Consider the following 23,418-nt stretch of genomic DNA (forward strand, 5'->3'; position numbering starts at 1 on the left):
TTGGAAGCAATATCTGACCTGCTAGAAGCATGATGTCTCTTACCGCAAACATATAATGGACTCTATTACAGCGATAGTTGCAAAAACGTGTTTGATAAAGTGACCAATGGTTTCTCAGTACTGTTTTAGTCAGTATATAACACTACTCACTGTGTACCTCCAAGCCTTCCACTGGTAGGGATACCTGACAACAGACATAGCTCTTAGTGGAGAAAAGGGCTTCTCTGTAGGAATACATAAATACATAACCCACTATTGACTATTATGTCTGTACCCTACTTCCCAGAGGAAGCCCACCTAACACACTGTTTACTGTACCTATCCCCTCTGCTCCCTACTGTATGTACCTATCCCCTCTGCTCCCTACTGTATGTACCTATCCCCTCTGCTCCCTACTGTATGTACCTAGTATCCCTCTGCTCCCTACTGTATGTACCTATCCCCTCTGCTCCCTACTGTATGTACCTATCCCCTCTGCTCCCTACTGTATGTACCTATCCCCTCTGCCCCCCAGGTAGTCCATAACCCACTATTGACTACTGTATGTCCCTCTGTCCTCTGCCCCCCAGGTAGTCCATAACCCCACTATTGACTACTGTATGTCCCTCTGTCCTCTGCCCCCCAGGTAGTCCATAACCCACTATTGACTACTGTATGTCCCTCTGTCCTCTGCCCCCCAGGCGGCACAGGTGGTGCTGATCTCTCTGTTTGAGCTGAACACCCCGGAGTTCACCATGCTGCTGGGAGCCCTGCCCAAGACCTTCCAGGACGGGGCCACCAAGCTGCTCCACAACCACCTCAAGAACTCCAGCAACACCAGCAGCGTGGTAAAGGAATACAACCAGGAATATATGATGTGTTTACACTAGCAGCCATGTCAATTTTGGTGGGGTGATTTGAAAGATTGAGCTTTTGAACCTATTTCTGAGGTAGATTAGTTAATTCACTTGTATGCGATCCAATGGTTTCATTCCATTTGGTCATGATCTTCGATTATTACGTTTTGTAAGTCATGAACTTGTTTTTCTCTTTCTATTTCTCAGAGTTCTCCCAGCAACACTATTGGGCGGACCCCACCCCGCCACACCCCCAGCCGGACCAGCCCCCTCACCTCTCCGACCAACTGCTCCCACGGTGGGCTGTCTCCGAGGTTCGTACCTCCCTTTTCTCAGACCTTTATCTACAGGGATAGTGTCATTGTGTCTCCTAATGCATGGCTAAACCACGGAGCGCTGGTTGATGGCTTGTTCTTCTTCACCATGCATTCTAATACTCTTCCCTTGTTAATGCATGCCGACCTCTAACCTCAACTCAGATCAGACTAGTGTCTTTTTCTCTTTTCTCCTCCCTCTGCTGCACTCTTCCCTTCTTCTTTCTCTCTTTTTCCTTCTTTCTCTCTTCTCTGTGTGTGTGATCCCTTGTGTTGTTGCCCCCACCGTGCCCCGTTCTCTCCCTCCTCCTTCTGTCCATCCTTCCCTCGTGGCCGTGCTGTGCTGTGGCCACAGTCGGTTGTGGGGTGGGTGTTGGAGTGGCGATGGGCTGTCTAAGCACCCCCCTCCCCCTCATCCTCCTCCGCCTCCCTCCACCCCCTCTGGCCCCGCCCTCAGGGTCCTCCGCAGAGCGTACTCTCCCAGGTAACACTCCTAGGGGGCAGGGCCTCAGGGCCCCAGGAGGGGCGGGACTGGAAGTCCTCCAAATTTCGCTCGACCAATAGGGATTCCTTGGGATTCAAGTCTCATGTTGCATTATGGCATCCAGTCTTCTCTGGATAGTTATCTCTCCCTTCTTAGTTATAGCATCACGCCAATCATCGATGGTCAGAGCTGCATCCAAAATACATATTTTACCTACAGCAATGAATATGAGCCCTTGCATGGTATAAGACTAATACAACTAGTCTCTTCGTGTGAGTATTTGTCTCTGTGTTTGTTTTTGTCCTTACCACCCTGTATATAACCCCTCACCCCTGTCGTCCTCTGTCTCAGTATGTTGGAGTATGACACAGAGAACATGAACTCTGATGAGATCTACAGCTCCCTGCGAGGGGTCACAGAGGCCATCCAGAGTTTCAGCTATCGCAGCCAGGAGGACCTCAACGAACCAAGAGGGAAGAGGGACGATGCTGTGAGTCATTACCTCATCTCTGGAAATTAAACTGACTGACTGACACTGATGTTGGAGAAGGAAAGGGACATCAACGAGAAGCACATTACAAAATAGCTAATTGTTAAATCAAGTGTAGATTTAGGCTAATCTGTTGCTTCCTGTTTCTTCCTCCCTGGTTATCATAGCCATTTTCACATGCATGAGTAACAATCAATCACGTTAATCTATAAAGCTCTTTTTACATCAAAAGTTGTCATCTTTAAGACATAAAAACTGACTACAACTGACTGACTACTGACTGACACTGATGTTGGAGAAGGAAAGGGACATCAACGAGAAGCACATTACAAAATAGCTAATTGTTAAATCAAGTGTAGATTTAGGCTAATCTGTTGCTTCCTGTTTCTTCCTCCCTGGTTATCATAGCCATTTTCACATGCATGAGTAACAATCAATCACGTTAATCTATAAAGCTCTTTTTACATCAAAAGTTGTCATCTTTAAGACATAAAAACTGACTACAACTATGTTTCTTTTCTATCTCTCTCTTCAGGTGGGGCGTGAAGGTGTGGCGTCCTCCCCAGGCTCAGATGCCCGTTTGGGGCTGGATGTGGTGGAGGGTGGGCGTACAGCCTTGGATAACAAGACCTCCCTCCTCAACACTCCATCTCCCCGCTCCTTCTCCGGGCCGCGGGCCAGGGAGTTCGCCCCCTACGGGTATGGGGACACCATCACCTCATCCTACGACAAGAGTGCCCTAAAGGAGGCCGTGTTCGACGATGACGTGGAACAGTTCAGAGACTGTGAGTCACCTTTGACCTCTGCTTGACCCTTAACCCTGTGACGCCACCTCCATGTTGACCAACTCTGATCCATCCTGTAATGTCATGACATGATGGTGTGGCGTCTTCAGGTTTTGGCAACACAAAGAAAGAATAGGTTTGGCCCATTCTAGTGTTACATGGTGGCTGATGAAAAACATTGGGAATAGGATAGCCCTCTACCAGTGAATAGTGAGTCTGCTGGCTATAGTCAGTCCTCCCTCCTGATTGTCTACCTTCCTCCTCACCCCCTCCCTCCCTCCCACTACAGGCCGTCGGCAGGACGGCAGTGGTGAAAACAAGATGGTGCTGCCTAAGGGCTTTGCTCCTGGTAAAGACTCACTACTSTATGACTGTTGTTTTTTTTCTTTCTATAGTGTTTCATTGCTGTTTCCATTGCCATCCATTTCAATGTCTTGAGTGATTCCCTGTCACTTTTGCTGTGTTCATGGGGATACTAGCTCGCTAAGTATGCCTGAGGGGTGTATGGGCCATACCACTCACCCAGTGCTCCCCTCTGTCCTCTCCTCAGGCTCCCAGGACCACTCAGACCTTGTGGCAGATCTTCTGAAGGAGCTGTCCAATCACAATGAGCGTGTGGATGAGCGTAAGGGGGCCTTGGTGGAGCTGCTGAAGATCACACGAGAGGACAGCCTGGCCGTGTGGGACGAACACTTCAAGACCATCCTCCTACTGCTTCTGGAAACACTGGGAGATAAAGACGTAGGGATCCTATACTCCTGCAGCTCTGATTATGCAGATCACTGCTATTTCAAAGGTTTTACTTGCAATGATTGTGATTGTGTCAAACACATGCATACAGAATAACTAGACAGCAGCTTTACTACCAAATAGCTTGTTTATTAAGCTGCTAACTTGAAAGCCTTGCTACGGGTTAAAGGTTTTGGTTTGGCTGTGGGTGTGGGTGTGTGTGGTGGACATGCATGGTTCCAGCAGGGCTGTACAGTATGTGTATATTTTGAGGTTTAATGGACACTCATTCTTCCTCTTCCCTTCATATAGCACACCATCCGGGCCCTGGCTCTGCGGGTACTGAAGGAGATCCTGAGAAACCAACCGGCCCGCTTCAAGAACTATGCTGAACTCACCATCATGAAGACCCTGGAGGCACACAAAGACTCCCACAAGGAGGTACAACTCCTTTTATTCTTTACATTATTGCTCTATAGCCTTTTACACAATAGGCATCTGAAAAAGCAAGGGTGTCCCCCCATGCCTCGGTACTAGGACCTGTCCTGTTCTCTCTGTACACACCATATACAAAGGCATTATGAGTGATCTCTTCCCTCTCTGTCCAGGTGGTACGGGCAGCGGAGGAGGCTGCCTCCACCCTAGCCGGCTCCATCCACCCAGAGCAGTGTATCAAGGTGCTGTGTCCTATCGTCCAGACGGCTGACTACCCCATCAACCTGGCTGCCATCAAGATGCAGACCAAGGTGATAGAACGCATCACCAAGGAGTCCCTCCACCAGCTGCTGCCTGATATCATACCAGGACTACTGCAGGTGAGAATCTGGTCCTGTTTGGCATTATGAGTGTTTGGTAAGAGTGTGGCCCAGTGCTGTCAAAACTGATTTTATATATATTGCCACACTGGTTGGAATGTTTGCCTGTACTCGATCCCTGAGCACACACATCTGCCACTGCTCCCACATTCCCAATGACTCGGTGTGTGTTCTGTACGTGTGTGTGTTCACTGATTGCTGCTTGTGAATGTGTGTGTGCACTTGTTTCTCTGTCTGTATTTCCTTCTGGCAGCCAGTCCATTAATACTGATCGTCGTAAATCTGTTCCCAGGGCTATGACAACACGGAGAGTAGTGTTCGCAAGGCCAGTGTGTTCTGTCTGGTGGCCATCTACTCCGTGATTGGAGAAGAGCTCAAACCACACCTGCAGCTACTCACAGGCAGCAAGGTACACTACCCACCACTGTCATGTTCTCGATCAGCATCTCAAAGTCCTGACTGACAGACACACACACTACACCACACACCAGTGTTCATTTTGGCAGCTATTTTAGATTTAGGTTTTGTCTTAGTCACATTTGAGTAATTTCATCATTCTTAGTTTGTTATTATCAGTCGAGTAAAACTGGATAATTTTAGTCATATTTTAGTCAATGCATTTTCCATTAAATAATTCATTTTTACCTCTAACTTCCATCATGTGCATATTCAGCCTTATCCAACTAGGCCTACTAGTATACATACCCTGCAATTAGGTGGCAAAATTGCTATTGTGGCATAGCCATGATTAGCAATACTACAAAGCCKTGATTACAGGTTAAACAATTTAGAGCTAAGATTTTCTCCCCAGCATAACCATTGGAAGGGGGTAAATAGTGAGTCGATTGAAAAGGGGAGAATCTAAGATATATTTTATTTTTATTTAACATTTATTTAACTAGGCAAGTCAGTTAAGAACAAATTCTTATTTTCAGTAACGGCCTAGGAACAGTGGGTCAACTGCCTTGTTCAGGGGCAGAACGACAGATTTTTACCATGTCAGCTTGGGGATTCCATCTTGCAAACTTTCGGTTACTAGTCCAACGCGCTAACCACTAGGCTACCTGCCGCCCCATATATACATCGCTTTTTTTTTGTCCATTAAAATAACATCAGATTGATCAGAAATACAGTGTGGACATTGTTAATATTTTTTGTCAATTGGACGACGCTTTGCGTTCTTCCACGTGTCGTGTGGAAGGAAATTTGCAACACAAACTATTTATTTATTTATTTTAGGTCTATATTTATTTTGTTTGCAACTATAGTTTAAGTGTTTTCTATTTACCTTTTTTAGATTTTATACAGTCATATTTTATATTTTGTTAAATGCTTAATTGAAAATTTGCACAATGGTTCTAAATAAAAGGATAAATAATCAAATATGAGTAAGTACCTTTTATTTGTTGAGTATAATTCAAAATGTAATAAGAAATAGGCCTTTACATGTGCTCATTTTATATTTGAATGTGCTATATCGTGATATGTATCATTATCGGGATATGAAATGACCTATATCTGGATATGAGATTTTGACCATATCGCCCAGCCGTAGTGTTACTTGCCTCGAAGCGAACATAGAAGTAATTTAGCTCGTCTGGTATGCTCGTTTCACTGGACAGCTCTCAGTTGTGCAATAGTTTGCAAGCCATGCCATATCCGACGAGCGTCGGAGCCGGTGTAGTACGATTCGATCTTAGTCCTGTATGGATGCTTTGCCTGTTTGATGGTTTGTCTGAGGGCGTTGTGGGATTTCTTATAGGCTTCCGGGTAGAGTCCCGCTCCTTGAAAGCAGCAGCTCTACCCTTTAGCTCAGTGCGGATGTTGCCTGTAATCCATGGCTTCTAGTTGGGGTGTTTAGTCCAAGAGTCCTTAGCTTAGTGATGAGCTTTGAGGGCGCTATGGTGTTGAACACTGAGCTGTACTCAATGAACAGTGCAATAGAGATTTCTGTGGGGACGACGTCATCGATGCACTTATTGATGAAGCCAGTGACTGATGTGGTGTACTCCTCAATGCCATCGGAAGAATCCCAGAACATATTCCATTCTGTGCTAGCAAAACAGTCCTGTAGCGTAGCATCTGCTTCATCTGAACACTTTTTTATTGACCTAGTCACTGATGTTTCCTGCTTTAATTTTTGCTTGTAAGCAGGAATCGGGAGGATAGAATTATGGGCAGATTTGCCAACTGGAGGGCGAAGGAGAGCTTTGTTCGCGTCTCTKTGTGTGGAGTAAAGGTGGTCTTGCGTTKTTTTCCCTCTGGTTGCACATTTAACATGCTGGGAGAAATTAGGTATAACAGATTTAAGTTTCCTTGCATTAAAGTCCCTGGCCACTAGGAGCGCTGCCTCTGGATGAACATTTTCCATGTTTGCTTATGGCGGTACACAGCTCATTGAGTACGGTCTTAGTGCCAGCATTGGTCTGTAGATCGCATCTGGTTTCAACTAGTTTGCTCTATGGTGTGTTGTTGAGAGGGTCATTTTTGCCCCAGTTTCCATCTGCGGGAGCCCGTGTCCTTGGGTTGCATAAGGGTACAGGACTGGAGTTTGTCAGGGTTGTACTCATTAGGGAACACTGTAGTAAAACGTTGTGCAAAGGAAACATTTCATTAGTGTTGAATTACTAATTAAGTACCTAGTATTGGAATTTCAGTTTACTTCCGAATTGACAGTGCCATTATTACTTCTCTTACCACTTCTCCTTGCTCCACCATGATAATAACTATGTTTTAACATATAATATAACATTATTCTTGCAGATGAAGCTGCTGAACTTGTACATCAAGAGGGCCCAGACGACCAACAGCAACAGCAGCAGTTCCTCGGATGTGTCCTCACACAGCTAGCTGTAGGAGGGATCTGCCTGTCTGTACTTTGCATCTAAATTAGGGGATATAGTGTGTGTCCTAAATGGCATCCTATTCCCTATATAGGCCACTACGTTTGGGCTCTGGTCAAAAGTAGTGCACTATATAGGGAATATGATGCCATTTGGGACACAGTCATACAGTACCAGTCAAAAGTTTGGACACACCTACTCATTCAAGGGTTTTTCTTTATTTTTACTATTTTCTATATTGTAGAATAATAGTGAAGACATCAAAACTATGCAATAACACATATGGAATCATGTAGTAACCAAAAAAGTGTTAAACAAATCAAAATGTATTTTAGATTTTAGATTGTTCAAAGTAGACACCTTTTGCCTTTATGACAGCTTTGCACACTCTTGGCATTCTCTCAACCAGCTTCATAAAGAATGCTTTTCCAACAGTCTTGAAGGAGTTCCCACATATGCTGAGCACTTGTTGGCTGCTTTTCCTTCACTCTGCGGTCCAAATCATCCCAATCCATCTCAATTGGGTTGAGGTCGTGTGATTGTGGAGGCCAGGTCAAGTTCTTGAAATTTTCCACATTGATTGACCTTCATGTCTTAAAGTAATGATGGACTGTCGTTTCTTTGATGATTATATTTGAGCCCATAATATGGCCTTGGTCTTTTACCAAATAGGGCTATCTTTTGTATACCAACACTACCTTGTCACAACACAACTGATTGGCACAAACGCATTAAAAAGGAAAGAAATTCCAGAAAATAACTTTTAACAAGGCACACCTGTTAATTGAAATGCATTCCAGGTGACTAMCTCATGAAGCTGGTTCAGAGAATGCCAATTGTGTGCAAAGCTGTCAAGGCAAAAGGTGGCTACTTTGAACAATCTCAAATATAAAGTATGTTTTGATTTGTTTAACACGTTTTTGGTTACTACATGATTCCATATGTGTTATTTCATAGTTTTGATGTCGTCACTATTGTTCTACAATGTAGAAAATAGTCAAAATAAAGAAAAACCCTTGAATGAGTAGGTGTGTCCAAACTTTTGACTGGTACTGTAGTTGTGCCTCTTCCAGACCTCTCCATTCCTGAGATTCTCTCTCCTTCACCACGCTGGATTCCTCCGGATGACCCTCTGCTTCAATCACATCTTCAATTCACTTACTTTTGCTCCCGGCCTTTTCTTTATTTTCTCTCCAGTGAACTTGTCCTTTCATTTGTCATCGAATTTCTTTTGATGACAAATGACAAATTTTCTCCCGTTTTGTCTTTTTTTAATTTAATTTTTGTAAACGTGTGGTCTGGGTATAGGGTGGTTTAACGCTTTTTGACTTCTCTATAAGAATGAATGGGGGTCAAGCTACTGTACATCTACGGCAACACTCTATTTTGCTGACATTTTTTATAATGTAACTTTGGATGCTTATTTGGTTGAGCATTCAAAAAGTAACAGGAGGGGAAAGGCGAAACCAGGAGTTATGATATGGTCCAATAACAATGATATGGTCCAATAGCAAATAATGCCCTGAAATTGGTTCGGAAGAAAATAAAAAAAAACATCCCTTTTAAAATGCAGTTATACTGTAGTTGGACGAATGAATTCCTTCACATTTAACAAGGAAGGCCAATTGAGGTCGGAATACCTCTTTCGCATGGGGACCACATGGCATTCAGTTTGTGATAAACTAAGAATCATATGGCTGGCCCAGTGATGATACAAAGCCCTGATATAAACCAGGTTGAAGACTTGTGTTTGGGAACATTGAACACCAAATATGGCAGCAATTGAAATTAGTAGAATGAGTAGTAATCTCACGTTTTTTCTTTATAAACTGAGGGATGATGTTATGAAATCCTATAAAAAGTGTTAGAAGAAATATTTGAACATTTTAAGTTGGACAATTATGAAGCCTCACTTACGCCCAGGTAGGCAAACATTATGTTTTATTATTATTATCTATTAGTTTGTGAGAAATTCCGGCGGAAACATTGTCAGAGACCAACTTGCAGCTAATAGCTTGGCTCTAACCTGAGAAATAAGTACTGTATTAAATAAAAATACAGTAAAATACATTTGATAATCTACATTTTTTCAACACAAAATGAACACTAAAATGTAAAGCTGTTCAAAATGTTTAAACTTTTTTTGTGTGAAATAAGGATATAGAGAAATATGGAACTGTGTTTCTTTCTGACCTTATGGTTGAGGTTAACTCCATTCGGATTTGTCAAATTAACAACATTATTTAGGGAAGAAAAGACAATAATACATTTTTTTTTTTGAATCCCTGATTCAATCAAGTGAAATTTAATGGATCCCTCCCAACTCATAAAATTAGAATGAGTGTTCTCAACCTATTCAATGACCATGTTGCTAATGATGTCAGACACTGAATGAATGGGCCATTGTCAGTCATGACAACAAACAATCCAGTGTCACATTTATTTATTCCCCCTTTTTCCACCTGTGTAGCCAGATTATGGCATTTTACTTGTTAACTATGATGCTGCTGCTTATAACGTGTACTTGTCTGATGAGTAAAAACCCTACACTTGTAGATAATGCGAAAGTTATATGCTCGGTTTTGGAAGGAGATCAGTGCATTCATTGAGACAGAATCTAAAGAAACTACAGGCTGGTTTCCCAGACACAGATTCATTCTAGTCCTGGATTAGAAACTATTCTCAATAGAGAATATCAATTGAAAGTGTGTTTGTAATCCTAATCTTAATCTGTGTCCAGGAAACCGGCCCTATCAGGCCTTATGTTCATTTTCCTAAATAATGTTTGGATCACTTGTACTGTTGAAAGGAGAGGATGGATGTACATACAGAAGTTCTCAGATCTTAAAAATGTGAAACCATTACCCCATGAACTACACTAAACAGGCTTGCAAACAGATACAATAATATTCACCATGATGATGCAAATTTAAGTTGTTTATAATAATACAGTATTACACATTTCTTCTTGTCACCTTCCCGTCACCTAACTACAGCTTTTGCAATAAAGAAAATACCATGATGAGCAAACTAAGTATTTTGTACATAACTTTTGATCAATCACCGCTTTGCAACTTTCATGAAATGAAATTAAAAGGTTGGCTGTCTCACTTTTTTGCTCTTTAGTGAATTAGCTTGCATGTTTTTGGGCAGCACATCCAATTTGTGCTGCCTTACATCGATGGGTCCTGTTTTGGCTGTTGAAGTGCACTTGTAACCTCATCAGTTTGGTCAGCCTTTACAACAATTAAATTATTATTTTGGTAGGGGAGGAAGACACCTGGCCGCAATACACTCACGGTGTTCTGTAAATTGACCAAAACTTAACAGTCTCCGTCTGCCCTAGACAATTATGTACACTGTACAGGGCATAACCGTCTCAAAATGCCAAGCAGACATGTACTGTAAAAGTATCCTAGTTCTCCTTTAGTAAAGTACTACAAATTTGGGCATGTGGCTTTATAAGGTATGCTGTGTGTGTGCCTTGGTACTTAAGTACAGTATCTGGCAACTATTCCCATCTGCTTAACAGTTTCAAATCGCAAAAAAATGGTTTTTGTTTTCAAATGGGGCCATCATCCTTTTACAAGTATGTTAATTGTATTTTATTGTGTGTAAGGGAAGCCAGTCATTTTGTTACAGACATAAAGTACTGTATTGGCTGATGACTCATGAAGATCTGGCTCATTTACTGTCCACATGATCTACTGATGATGGTATTCCTAGAAATCTGTTCACTATGCATGTTATTATTTGTGTTTGTTTTGTCATGTAAGAGTCATATCTGTATTTATATAATTGTTTTATTTTGTTTTTCATGACAACTTGTACAGAAAGGTTTCGTTAACATCCACCTGTGATAGATGATTTGCAACAATGTACATTTGTTTGCTCTAGAAATAAACAACCATGAAAGTTGATTCACTTTTTATAATATACTTTATGTAGGTTGGTCTTTGTATATTTAGTTGATCCACTTTGACTCGAGGCAGCAGTATCAGTAGCATTGTTTGCAGTTGGATTGCTCAGTCTCCCGTTCATTTACAGAGTTGAGTGCCGAGGTGTGTTAGCCACATTTTTTGTTACATGAAGATAGATCTGACTGTGCTTGTCATTAGAAAAATAAGATTTGATTTTAGGCTACCACTACCAGCGGGGCAGGGGAGGTGGGTCAGTGATTGTATCCCAAATGGCACCCTATTCCCTACATAGTGCACTACTTTTGACCACAGCAATATGGGCCCGGGTCAAAAGTAGTGCTCTATATTGGGAATAGGGTGCCATTTGGGACACAAACAGTGAGTCACATTCTGCTTCTCAAAGGTTATGTGAGGTGTCCTAATACATTGAAAGTGATGTCATAGCGGGTATATAAGCCTGTAGCAGGGAGCTGGCCAGCAAACGTCTGAGAGAGCTAGCAGACCTACCTGTGGAAGTGAAAGATCAGGGTGCCATATCCAATTCCCATTCTCTGTTTCTGAGGATACCATAGACGCTGCACTGGAAAACATGTTGTTTTGGCACAACCAGCCCAAGCACTACCATCAGCATTCAACTGCAAGTTATATTCGGTAAGTGGACATCTCCAATCGGGAAACGTTTGTATTTTTAGGAAACGTTTTTATCATCAGAAAAGTTTAATGCAATAGAGAAAAACGTGATTTTTTTCTTAAATGCTTTATTTGAAGGGGACTGAAAGCAACAATAATTGTTTATTTGCGCACTAAGGCCATGACACCCTCGACTTTTTAAACTTGTTTTACCCATTTCACCATTATCACACTTGAGTCTTGCTTGCATGAACTTTGGCCGAGGCCTTGCAAATTGACCTATTCCAATGTATTTCAGATATAAATATAATGTACACATCATCTGCCTAAATAATTTTATGCAATGTGATTATGCATCATACAAGTTGTTTTTTTTACCTACTTTTGCACCTTGGCCAAGAGGTGCTGATGAGATCAATCTCTGGCTGACCATTGAGAAGCCTCCGACTTATTTGTGATTAGATAAATCTTCTAATGAGCAAMCACACCTTTCCCCCCCTCTTTTTCCTGTTCTCTCTAGAGATATTTTGTCACCTTTCCTGAAACACGATGAGGAATGACACGCAACAGAAAATGGAGACAAACTGTCTCCTTTTCAATATGTTCTCTGTGCAGCAACCTCGCCTGCTGTAAAACAGCAGGATGAAACTCTGACTTATCTAAACCAAGGTAGCTATCTTTCTTTATTACTAAATGCACATGTTGTTGGATGGGATTGAAGAACTAATTTCATTGAGTGTTGGCCCACTCAGAAGAACATTCTCCCTCAGCACAGATCAAATGTGGAAAAAACATCCTTCTTAAACAAAACTGCATCACACACAACTTCAAGCTCATCTTTAGGCAAAGGAAGTTAATGTATTGGTCATATTCTCTCTCTTGTATATGTTTATATGATATTACTATTGCACAGAAGCACTTGCTTGCTAGGATGTATATTGTAACAGTAAAGCTTTGCAGTTTACAATTGGCAGGCTCAACCATAATGTGGTTGAAAACCTTTGGGGGATACTGCAAGGGCTCTCTAGAGGCACCACCTGATTTTTAAAGTAAAAAAGAAAAGGTGTTGAATTTAATACATTCCTATTCCTACACTGCCTTTTTCTCTGATTAATTTATTTCACATTTTTCCATTTTAATCAGGTTTGTTTTAATGTTTAAAAATATAGGTCAGTCCTACGAAATCCGTATGGTTAACAGAACTAGTGTAGTATACAGATATAAGCAGCAAATGTTTAAAGGTAGGTTAATTGTATTGTGTATGTATTTTTGACTTTCATGTAACCTATTCCCTGACCCTTTTTTCTCTATCTGTTTATGTATCCTCCATTTCCTGAAACTGTCAACACACAGGTGACTCATCAGTCCTCTTCTTTCCACCTCTGGGTTTGGGCAGGTGCCATCTTTGAAGACTTGGTACTATCATCCAACTTCTCCCCTTCTGAACTTAGACACCACTACACACACCACTAAGTTCAGCTTACCCTACAACACACCAGCTTCATCACACAACACATCATGTACCTTCTAGTTGTCTTATTTGCTCTTTTTGCATATGTTTATCTTACGTACAATTCTGCTTTATGGGACAATTCTGCTTTCTGGGACTTATAACATTTTTACGTTGTTGAAATGTAAATCGAGTGTTTTATCTTATAGCAAGGAAATTAGGACAATCCTTTGTTTATATCTTCAGTAAGACACTTGTTGTTTGTTGTAAAGGAAACCTTGTTTAACTTTATTTCATTATTTGAAAAAAGAACAAGTGGTATATTTGGTCTATGAATAACACCCATTAGTACAACTCAAGTTGCCACTGTGTGCACATTTTGTTGCAGGTTGTTATAATATGTTGGTTCTATGTTTGTTTTTTAAGTGATTTCAATTATGGGAGTCAAGACTTTGACATACCTTTGTCTATCACCATTGACATTCAATCAGTTGACTTTCTTTAAAACAAAGGCTGATATGCATATGCAAAAATTAAGTCATTTGATTGAATTTAGACATGTCCGAATACACAGCTTCATCAACTTGAAAGTTCCGTGTCGTCAGGCTGTCAGGAAAGGACCGTCAGATTTCGGTTGTGCTCAATGAAGCAGTCTAACAACACTAGAATGGAACAGGTGGAACTTGTACAAACATATGACATGTTTGGTGTGTCTATGGCCTTGGGCTCTGGGCAGCCATGCATGAGTCTCCGTGTAACAGCCTGAAATGAACAGAAACAGGTTGTTTTTACAGGTTGTTCATTTTACGATTTGTTTTATCTTAGTAGGTTTAGTGTGCAATTAASTTAACCTATTTAATCCCATCGGTCACAAAAGTGACCGTAAAAAACTTTTCGGTTGTAAGGCTCTAAATCTTTTATTGAATGACGTATCAATGCATTTACAGCAAATATTGAAATAATAAAGGGTCTCAATGAAAGATGTGTGTGTCACATGTTTAGTGTAAATTGTCACATGACCAGAGCTGTTTACTTCCTGGTTGCACCATGAGAAGAGGATGGCTGCATCAAAGCTCCCAAACAAAAGGTTAGTAAAGTATGTTAACATAAAGATAGGACAAAGATTTTTGGTACACATCATCTTTAAGGTGTCTAGTATTGATACATGCATTTGCAATTACTCAACTTTGTTCAGTGTGGTCATAGAATGTGTAAACATGTTGACGGCAACAATAGTGACCCGTGGGATATCACAGTGCATCTAGGTATACACATACTGATACACATACATAGGTCTTGTTCTACCTAACTTTCTACTCTGTTCTTTCTTTTAGTTTCACTTGAGTCAAGTTCGGGATATGTTGGATCTAGGTGACTGCCCAGACAAGGCATGCAACATTGCAGTTATCCCTCAAAATGAGAAAGATGCTGTCCTGAGTGATTGTGATAGCGATGGGTCAGATATGGACTATGGACAGCCATTTGCCAGCCAGGCTGTTGAATGCATATGCTGAAACATTGCAAACAGATCATGACAGGAACAACGTTATCAGTGATGATGACTACCCCTCACCCCCCCCCCCATCCACAACCTCCCCCACCCCCTCCATTGTTGATAATGAAGAGCAAGGGTCTCTACGCCAGAGGGTCCAGTCAGAAGAGCCAAGGAAAAGCTGCAGGTGACCAAATAAAGATTGAGTGTTCAAACGATCGAAGAGGCCTGCCACCGCTGTGATTCCAACACATAGTATACAGCCCAAATATGCAAAAGTTTGGCACGAAACCACTGAGCCACGGAAGAGGTCTTTACTGGCTGCTACTGTTGAAGTTCAGGCAAGATATGACAAAGCTTCTCACTGGCCAATCAACACGATGTACCGGTTCCAGAGAAGTCGTCATTGTGACAAACGCACTACTATGCATGTGAGAAATGCAAAGTGCCACTGCACATTGAGTGCTTCAAGATATACCACGGACAGTAGAAAGGAGATAAGAGCGAATGAAAAAGGGCTGAAAAAGACAAAAGAAAAATAGAAAAGTCGATAAAGGGTGAGGAGAAGCAGTAAACGGACTTAGGAAGAAAGGAAAAGTCGACGAAAAAGACAATCAAAATGACTGAAATGTTTTGGAAAAGAAGGTCAATTGATTCAAGACATACTGTATGACAGTAGTCTGACTCATCACAGTTTAAAATAGTTATGCACAAACTAATCTTGCACTTGGTTCTGAAGCCTACCTCTATGATATATAATACAGTATATATATATATATATATATATATATATATATATTATATAATAATATAAGCACTCATTGTGCAGTGGCGCTTTTTATATAAATAATTGTATTTTGTTCAGTGTAGGCCTCTACTTGAATGCATATTCTACAGGCTCCTCTATCCTAAATGTTACCTTTATGTTCAGTGGGAATGAATCACACGACTGCTATACAGTTGTTAGTGAATGTTGCACTAAAATGTCACAATGACAATGTTACAATGATTATTGCACTAAAGTACAAGTTCCAAATGTTACAATAAAGTTACAATATTAATGTTTCAATACATGTTGTACTAAAGTAACAATGTTACAAATGTATTTACAATAAAGTAACAATGTTGAAATACATTGATGGTTGTTTTTTTGTCTTGCTCTCATGGTGTTCATATTCGATGTAGTGTAATGGTTTTTGATGTGTAAAATAGTCACACTAGAATGTGACGGGGCATTCTAGAGGCAATGCTGGGGACTGCCAGTGACAGAGTTTTAAATGTGTTAATAACTGGGTTGGGATTTATAAGAACTTTGATAACTGCATAGGAGAAATATGTTAATTTAGTATACGTAACATTATCCCACCGGTCACAATTGTGACCGACCATAAAACACACTTTTTCACCTACTTTTCCATTAAAATTTCAAAAAATTATGATTGATTACTTCAAAGGGTTACTAATGACACTTGATTTGGATATTTTCATGTCTGGGAAAAATTCGGGATTAAATGGGTTAATACTAATGCAACAGCGAGGAGAAACATGAATTGATGTCCTTTTGTATGTGTGGAAACAATAATAAAGTATGTATAGACAGTTATCTACTCTGTCGTTAACTCTCCAGACCAGTGGTTTAAACATTCAACGCTGTATGTATGTGCTTAGCAAAAAGTTCTCAAATTGTGCCATTTCAAACTGCTACTATTGATTCCTCACTAACGTCTTAATAGCACTCATAGATGTTTTTATCCCACAGCATCTGTCAACAAATAATTGTGTTATAAAGGCAGTTATTTACTTCACAACAATCAGACATTGTCACGATCGTCTTGAGGTGAAAGAGTGGACCAAGGCACAGCGTGATATGAATACATCTTCTTTTAATATAACGAAGACGAAAACTGAAGAACACTGACAAACTAATACAAAAAACAACAAACGTGAAGCTATACAAACTACGTGCACACATGCAACATAGACATAGACAATTACCCACAACCTACCTAATGCCTATGGCTGCCTTAAATATGGCTCCCAATCAGAGACAACGATAGACAGCTGTCTCTGATTGAGAACCATTCCAGGCAACCATAGACTTACCTAAACACCTACACTGAACACAACCCCATGAACTCTACAAAAACTCCCTAGACAATACAACCACCCAAGACGAGACAAACACACACAAACATCCCCCATGTCACACCCTGACCTAACTAAAATAATACAGAAAACAAAGATAACTAAGGCCAGGGCGTGACAGACATAATGGACTCCTATGGCTTTAAAGCCGGAATCCTTAATGGCGAAACATTCATCGGACATCATTGCGCGGTGTATTTTTATTTTACCATGCTGCGCGACGCTCCTTAGTTCGACAACAATAGCAATGGTGGTGGGGCAGCCAGTGGCGCTGTTTCCCCCTTCTGCGGATTCCATCTTTAACGGCAGCATTATCTCCCTTGATATGTTTTTACTCTGTGGGAATCTGTAGGCTGTTCTTTTAAGTGTTACTCGTATGAGCTGAAGCCATGGGTGATGAAATCCATAGAATTTCCACTCCTTTAATGCTGCCTGACGAAATGATCTGTAAATGGTTCTTCTGGGGGATTGTGTGTAGCTTTTCGCACTTTGCCGAACGACATGGTGATTGGCCACATGCGAGGCTGCCTTGCTTAGGCACTGTGCTTCGTACTAATGCTTTGTCCTGCTTGTCCACAGAGCATTGTGCATGTGGTGTTTCATGACTGCTGCCTGCAGTACRCAGGACATCAGCAGCTGGAGGAATGAAGATGGAACATACCGGGGACAGGATCTGGATATAGGTCAGTCTGGTTGCCTGCAGACCAGAGAACGTCTTAAGTAAAGTCTGACCACAGTCTATGTTTGATAATTGACCTAAGATATCTGAGGATTTCTACATTACCTTTGTATCAACTTTATAACAGGTCTGATATTGAAGTGTAATTACTATTCAGTTATTAGGTATTTATCATTTTAACTAGTAATTTCTAAGTAACTACCYGGCAAAAGGCGGGGTGTAAAATAGAGCGTTACAATTCCTTCTTGCCTGCTGTGATTGACTGATTGCTTCATTGACTGATTTATTGATTGTGTTCAGATATTCTCCTCTCTGTGGGTGTCGTCAAGCCTCGTGCCCACTCGCTGCAGCTCAACACTGTAAAGTTTCTCTGGGATCCTGTCAAGAACGCATCCATCTTCATTCAGGTAACACGGTCAAATATCTTTATTGTCCCTGCTTTCTACCTTATTTGGGTCCAGAGGTGGAATTGGGATTGAAGTAAAATCCCGTTGACATATAAAATGTTTTTTTTTTTAAGGTGAATTTAAGGAATTTCTAAAGTATTTGTGAGTTCCCACTTCCCAGAGTGACTATTTTCCAATCCCACACGTCTCTTGCATTTGAAATTCTTATTACCATATTTATAGAATGTCTCATGGATTGTGTATGTTTGTTTGTGTGCAGGTCAACTGCATTAGCACCGAGTTAACCCCTAGGAAGCATTGTGGGGAGAAGGGAGTGCCCTTCCGTWTCCAGATAGACACCTTCACTCAGAACGAACATGGAGAGTACCTGGACCATCTGCATTTCTCCAGCTGTCAGGTCGARGTCTTCAAGGTAAAGGGGCTCTTACTGGGTGTGGGTGTGAGCTAATTGTTCATTTATTTTCTTTCTGTACTTAACTAATGTTTTCTTGTCTTCTTGAAGACAAAAGGAGCTGATCGCAAACTGAAGACTGACAGGGAAAAGATTGATAAAGTCCCATTAAGACAGGGAGAAATATCATCCCTCTCATGAAACCACCATGCTTACAGAGGTAAGGGACCTGACACTGTGGCCGTGTGTCTCTTGACTAGCTATTCTGTCATAACATGTTAATATGTTGCTTTAGTCGTTGGACTCCGTAGTTGAATGTCACTCTAACTAGCCCTTGATACAGTTGTCTGTTAATGATTTAGACAGTTAGGGTGTCAGTGCCTTGTCTTTTGGCATCAGCCAACATGCAGGAACCAATAGTGCTTGTTGTTCCAGAACAAATAGTGATTGTTTTCTACTAACCTGGTTTTGGTTTTCTAGGATATCCCACCTATGTCTGTGTCAGACTACAATCACAATGTTCTAGTAAAACATGMACCAGACTTGCCACTCTCACTGCCAGGACCATCTTATTAAAGTTTTTCTGCCTCTTTTGTTTCAGTGTTCCCTTTGGCCTGATGCCCCAAATCTCGGTAGCACTAACTGCACTCCTTTCCCAGCCTACCACAGCTCCCCTACTTCATGTAGCTTCACTGATGGGTAAAACTAAAGTTTCAAGTTTTATTAGTCAAATGTACAAGATACACATGGTATACACCGTCCAACGAAATGCTKACTTTCAGGTTCCTTCTCGGCAGTGCAACAACATTAAAAAGTCATGGGTAAAGCTGCATTTCAGAAATAGTCATTGGCTTTAATTCTCTGATTGGTTAGAAACGATCCAAACGCTGATGACTTGTTTTGTACAATGCCCCTCACTTTGACGTCACCAGAAAGGACTTCTGCGGTGGTAGTCAAAGACTGAATGTATGTTGCGATAAATGGATGTAGGGAGGGAGGGAGGGAGGGCGGACGGGCGGAGTAAAATTCAGTATGAGTCGTCAGGCAAATGTAGGACGAGGTCTCAGTTCAGCCAAATTAGATCCTCCATTATCTACCGTCCAATCCATTGGAACTGCCTATTTGCACTAGTCCGATCAGCACAAATCATTACTCCATGACCCAACTCTTGTTCTCTTCCCTGTTTGTGTTACACTTTACTTTTATAGCAACAGCTCTCCAATCCAGCAGGGGGAGCTGATTCTGTCTGGCTGCTCTTCTGAGTAAGTAACAGCAGGAGTAGTATTAATGCCATTGCTCTCATCTCTTATCTTTTTAGGCGATTGTTTGGAGACGATGGGCAGTCAGTGGGTGCTATAGTTAGTTATTTCAATGGCTCTTCTTCTTTTTGACATGTAGCACCTTGTGCCATCGTCCTCACCGCAGGACACGCTGCAGTGGCTTCAGTGTCACAGGTTCCCGCCTTTCTGTAGGATCTTCTCCACTTTCTCAGATACTCTACAGTGTGTGTGTGTGTGCTCATTTTTTAAGTGGGCTGCTCATTTGATGACTACACAGAGCGGGCCTTTGCTGAGAAGCTGTTTAAGTACCAGCCCATCGCGGTACGCTTGGACAGCCTAGGGTGTAGGTGCAAGCTGGTGGCGCTGATATTCGTCAGTCTCGGCCAGGTACACAGGCTTGCAGTGCGCAGGCTCCAGATTGCAGGCCTGATAAAAACTAGGGCAAAGCAATTGGCTAGGTACTGCTCTCTTTCATCTGTCGTGGGCAGCCTAGCTGTTTGGAGAAGGTGCTTTCTGTACCCGTGCCATGCATACAGGGACCTTTGAAATGTTTGGATCCTTTTTTGTACATTTGATTGGTTGATTCAAATCAAGTATTTAAAGTGTGTGTGTGTGTGTGATTCATCTAATGTAAGACTTAACCTACTGTTAGTTTGTTCCTGTACACTGTTGCCAGAAAATTTGCTTGATAATGTTATGTTTGTTTCTAAGTGTCAGCTGTCTTTGTATCTTTTTGTTTTGATGCCCAGGGGTTGATGTTTGAAGGACTTTTCCAGTGAAAATAAAATATATAGGTTAGGAAATGTATTTTTCTTCTTTTCTATTGAAATAATTCACCCATGAATTGCACTCCGATGACTGTCAGACACATCTACAAATCTATAATTGTTTCTCACTTTCTAATGCTAAAGGCCTTTGGAGAAAATAACCTGGGATCCTCAACACTGGGGCCCCACAAGGGTGAGTGCTCAGCCTCCTCCTGTACTCCCTGTTCACCCATGACTGCGTGGCCATGCACACCTCCAATTCAATCATCAAGTTTRCAGACGACACAACAGTAGTAGGCTTGATTACCAACAACGACGAGACAGCCAACAGGGAGGAGGTGAGGGCACTTGAGTGTGGTGTCAGGAAAACGACCTCTCACTCAACGTCAACAAAACAAAGTAGAGGATCAGGAAACAGCAGAAGCAGCACCCCTCTATCCACATCGACAGGACAGCAGTGGAGAAGGTGGAAGGTTTTAAGTTCCTCGGCGTACACATCACGGACAAACTAAAATGGTCCACCCACACAGATAGTGTGGGGAAGAAGGCGCAACAGCGCCTCTAACTCAGGAGGCTGAAGAAATTTGGCTTGTCACCTAAAAACCCTCTCAAACTTTTACAGATGCACAATTGAGAGCATCCTGTTGGGCTGTATCACCGCCTGGTACGGCAACTGTTGTTTTGCACACATGGTCCTGTTTTATCAAAATGCTGTGCTGATCAATGGGCAGTTCATTACCTCTGTGAAATGAACATGTATACTGACCAAAAATGTAAATGCAACATGTAATGTTTTGGTCCCATGTTTCATGAGCTGAAATAAAAGATCCCAGAAATGTTCCATATGCACAAAAAGCTTATTTCTCTCAAATGTTGTGCACAAATTTGTTTAMATCCCTCATAGTGAGCATTTTTCCTTTGCCAAGATAATCCATCCACCTGACAGGTGTGGCATATCAAGAAGCTGATTAAACAGCATGATCATTTCACAGGTGCACCTTGTGCTGGCAACAAACGGCCACTCTATGTGCAGTTTTGTCACATGACTACATTAAAAGATACAGTAGGCTACATAGGCCTATATATTTAAATCAATTTCATGTTCAATAAATGTAGATTTATTTTGCTAATTGTAGGCTACTGTATCTAATTTTTGCCTCAATTTCATGATGTGTAGGCCTAACAGCATGTGCTCAACGATGTGCCAAATATTTGATTTAGTGCATAGCCTAAGCATTAGAATAATCCGCCTCAATATTTGCAGCTATAGGTGATCATTTATTTCTAGGAGCTGATCCGTCGTATCTAATGTTAAGGTAAGATTTGAATGGAGAACACTGATCTGARAGCAGTGCTGCCTTTCTTTGGATCCTATCAGTATCGASACATGCTTTAAAGATGCACTCATTGAACGTTTTCTGTACGTGGTGTTTTGAGAAACGTGAGTTCTTTGACCGTTATAGAAACAATGAATCATTAAAATCTCCTGCACATCTATCACTCCAGTGTTTAATTGCTAAATTGTAATTACTTCTCCACTACGGCCTATTTATTGCTTACCTCACTAATCTTACCTCATTTGTACACACTGTATATATATTTTTTATTATTGTGTTATTGACTGTATGTTTGTTTATTCCATGTGTAACTCTGTGTAGTTTGTGTCGCACTGCTCTGCTTTATCTTGGCCAGGTCGCAATTGTAAATGAGAACTTGTTTTCAACTGGCCTACCTGGCTAAATAAAGGTGAAATAAAAAACACTTGTAAGCTTTCCATCGMTATTGGGAAAATTGCCCTGGCTATTACGTCATAGACATGGCTATTTGCATTTATACAAAACATATGGATTCTCCCTTTAAAGAGGGGAGGGGGGTGAAGTTTTGTTTCCGCTGAAATGCTCTGAATTTGTAAGGAGGAAACTGAGGAAAGGGATTGCCCAGAGGAGACAGACAGCGAAAGCCCGCACGCAGTTTCAGTATAATGTAACACATAATCRTTTAAAATACCTATTTTAACTAAGTCTTTGAAAATCTTTTATATTTCTATATTAGTGTTCCATGGAATTTGTGCACAACAATTTCTTATTGTTTTACACTAATTCAGTTAAATCAGATGTTTGCCATCAGACTGTCTTCTCCGTGAGTTTAGCTATTTGTATGTCTTCTGTATCCTTCCAGATCTTTCTCCTCCTTTTGACAAAATCTATTCAGCCCTGACTAGTATAAACCTAATTTTGCTTACTGGGTTCAGATCTTTGGGAACACACTGAAAAGTAACTTGACACTCACTGTTGGTCAGTCAGCGCAAATTTGGATTAAAATGGCATGAAGCCAGCTACAGTGTCTAGCCAGTTTGACTGTAAAAAATCTGGTATAGTGGTATTGTTCTCGGTAACGGCTGGACAGATCATAATGAGAGGAGGAGAGTGTGTTGTGTACCTCCAAGTTGATTTGCACATTTTCATCGACATTGGTGTTTTATTGGCTTACTGTAGATATGATGGTAGGGAGATTTTAATATTGAGCTTCAACCAATGACAAACGACTATAATGATGGCATATGTTATAAACAAAATAATCTCAATGCATTTCATATAGATTAGATTTACAACAAACTGCAGGTCCGACTACTAAAAGCACGGGTCAGGGTGCACTTGTATAACACGGGAGTTGTGAAAGAGTAGGTGGATGGTCTAAGGCAGTGATGAGCAAATGTTGGCCCCCTTTTGTAGGCCAGTGGACCGATTGCGGAAAAAATTGTTTTATGTTAAATTGGGGGGGGGGGGGTTGTTTTATGTTAGGAACTCAGTCGGGGTCTCACCTACTGTTGACGGTTAGAATAACAGAATACACAAGGTGCAATTTTGAAATTTGGTTGTGCAGTCACTCAATTAGCCCATGTCAGCATTTTTTTTATTAGATTGGTAAATTAGTCTGCCGGCCAGGTATCTAACCTTGTAG

General features: G+C 41.2%; 1 protein-coding gene, 1 long non-coding RNA gene and 1 pseudogene across 2 annotated transcripts in view; all 3 read left to right on the forward strand.

Annotated features, from left to right (window-relative positions):
- The window catches only part of LOC111972956 (CLIP-associating protein 1-like), a 94,228-nt gene extending 83,012 nt beyond the window's left edge, over nt 1-11,216 (forward strand). Inside the window, 10 exon segments of the mRNA XM_070446276.1 lie at nt 681-827; nt 1,044-1,150; nt 1,506-1,634; nt 1,986-2,124; nt 2,660-2,909; nt 3,460-3,650; nt 3,951-4,079; nt 4,247-4,453; nt 4,746-4,862; nt 7,217-11,216. Of these exon segments, the coding sequence (XP_070302377.1) occupies nt 681-827; nt 1,044-1,150; nt 1,506-1,634; nt 1,986-2,124; nt 2,660-2,909; nt 3,460-3,650; nt 3,951-4,079; nt 4,247-4,453; nt 4,746-4,862; nt 7,217-7,303 (1,503 nt within the window). The 3' untranslated portion in view covers nt 7,304-11,216.
- Nucleotides 11,217-11,547: 331 nt separating this feature from the next.
- Nucleotides 11,548-14,768, forward strand: LOC111977258 (uncharacterized). Its single transcript, XR_002879024.2, has 3 exons — nt 11,548-11,867; nt 12,367-12,515; nt 13,200-14,768. It is a non-coding gene; the product is annotated as an uncharacterized lncRNA (long non-coding RNA).
- Nucleotides 14,769-16,310: 1,542 nt separating this feature from the next.
- On the forward strand, nt 16,311-19,386 carry LOC111977252 (transcription factor CP2-like protein 1; annotated as a pseudogene).
- Nucleotides 19,387-23,418: the final 4,032 nt, after the last annotated feature.

Source organism: Salvelinus sp. IW2-2015, linkage group LG2 (genome assembly GCF_002910315.2).
Source record: "Salvelinus sp. IW2-2015 linkage group LG2, ASM291031v2, whole genome shotgun sequence".
Taxonomy (NCBI): Eukaryota; Metazoa; Chordata; class Actinopteri; order Salmoniformes; family Salmonidae; genus Salvelinus; species Salvelinus sp. IW2-2015.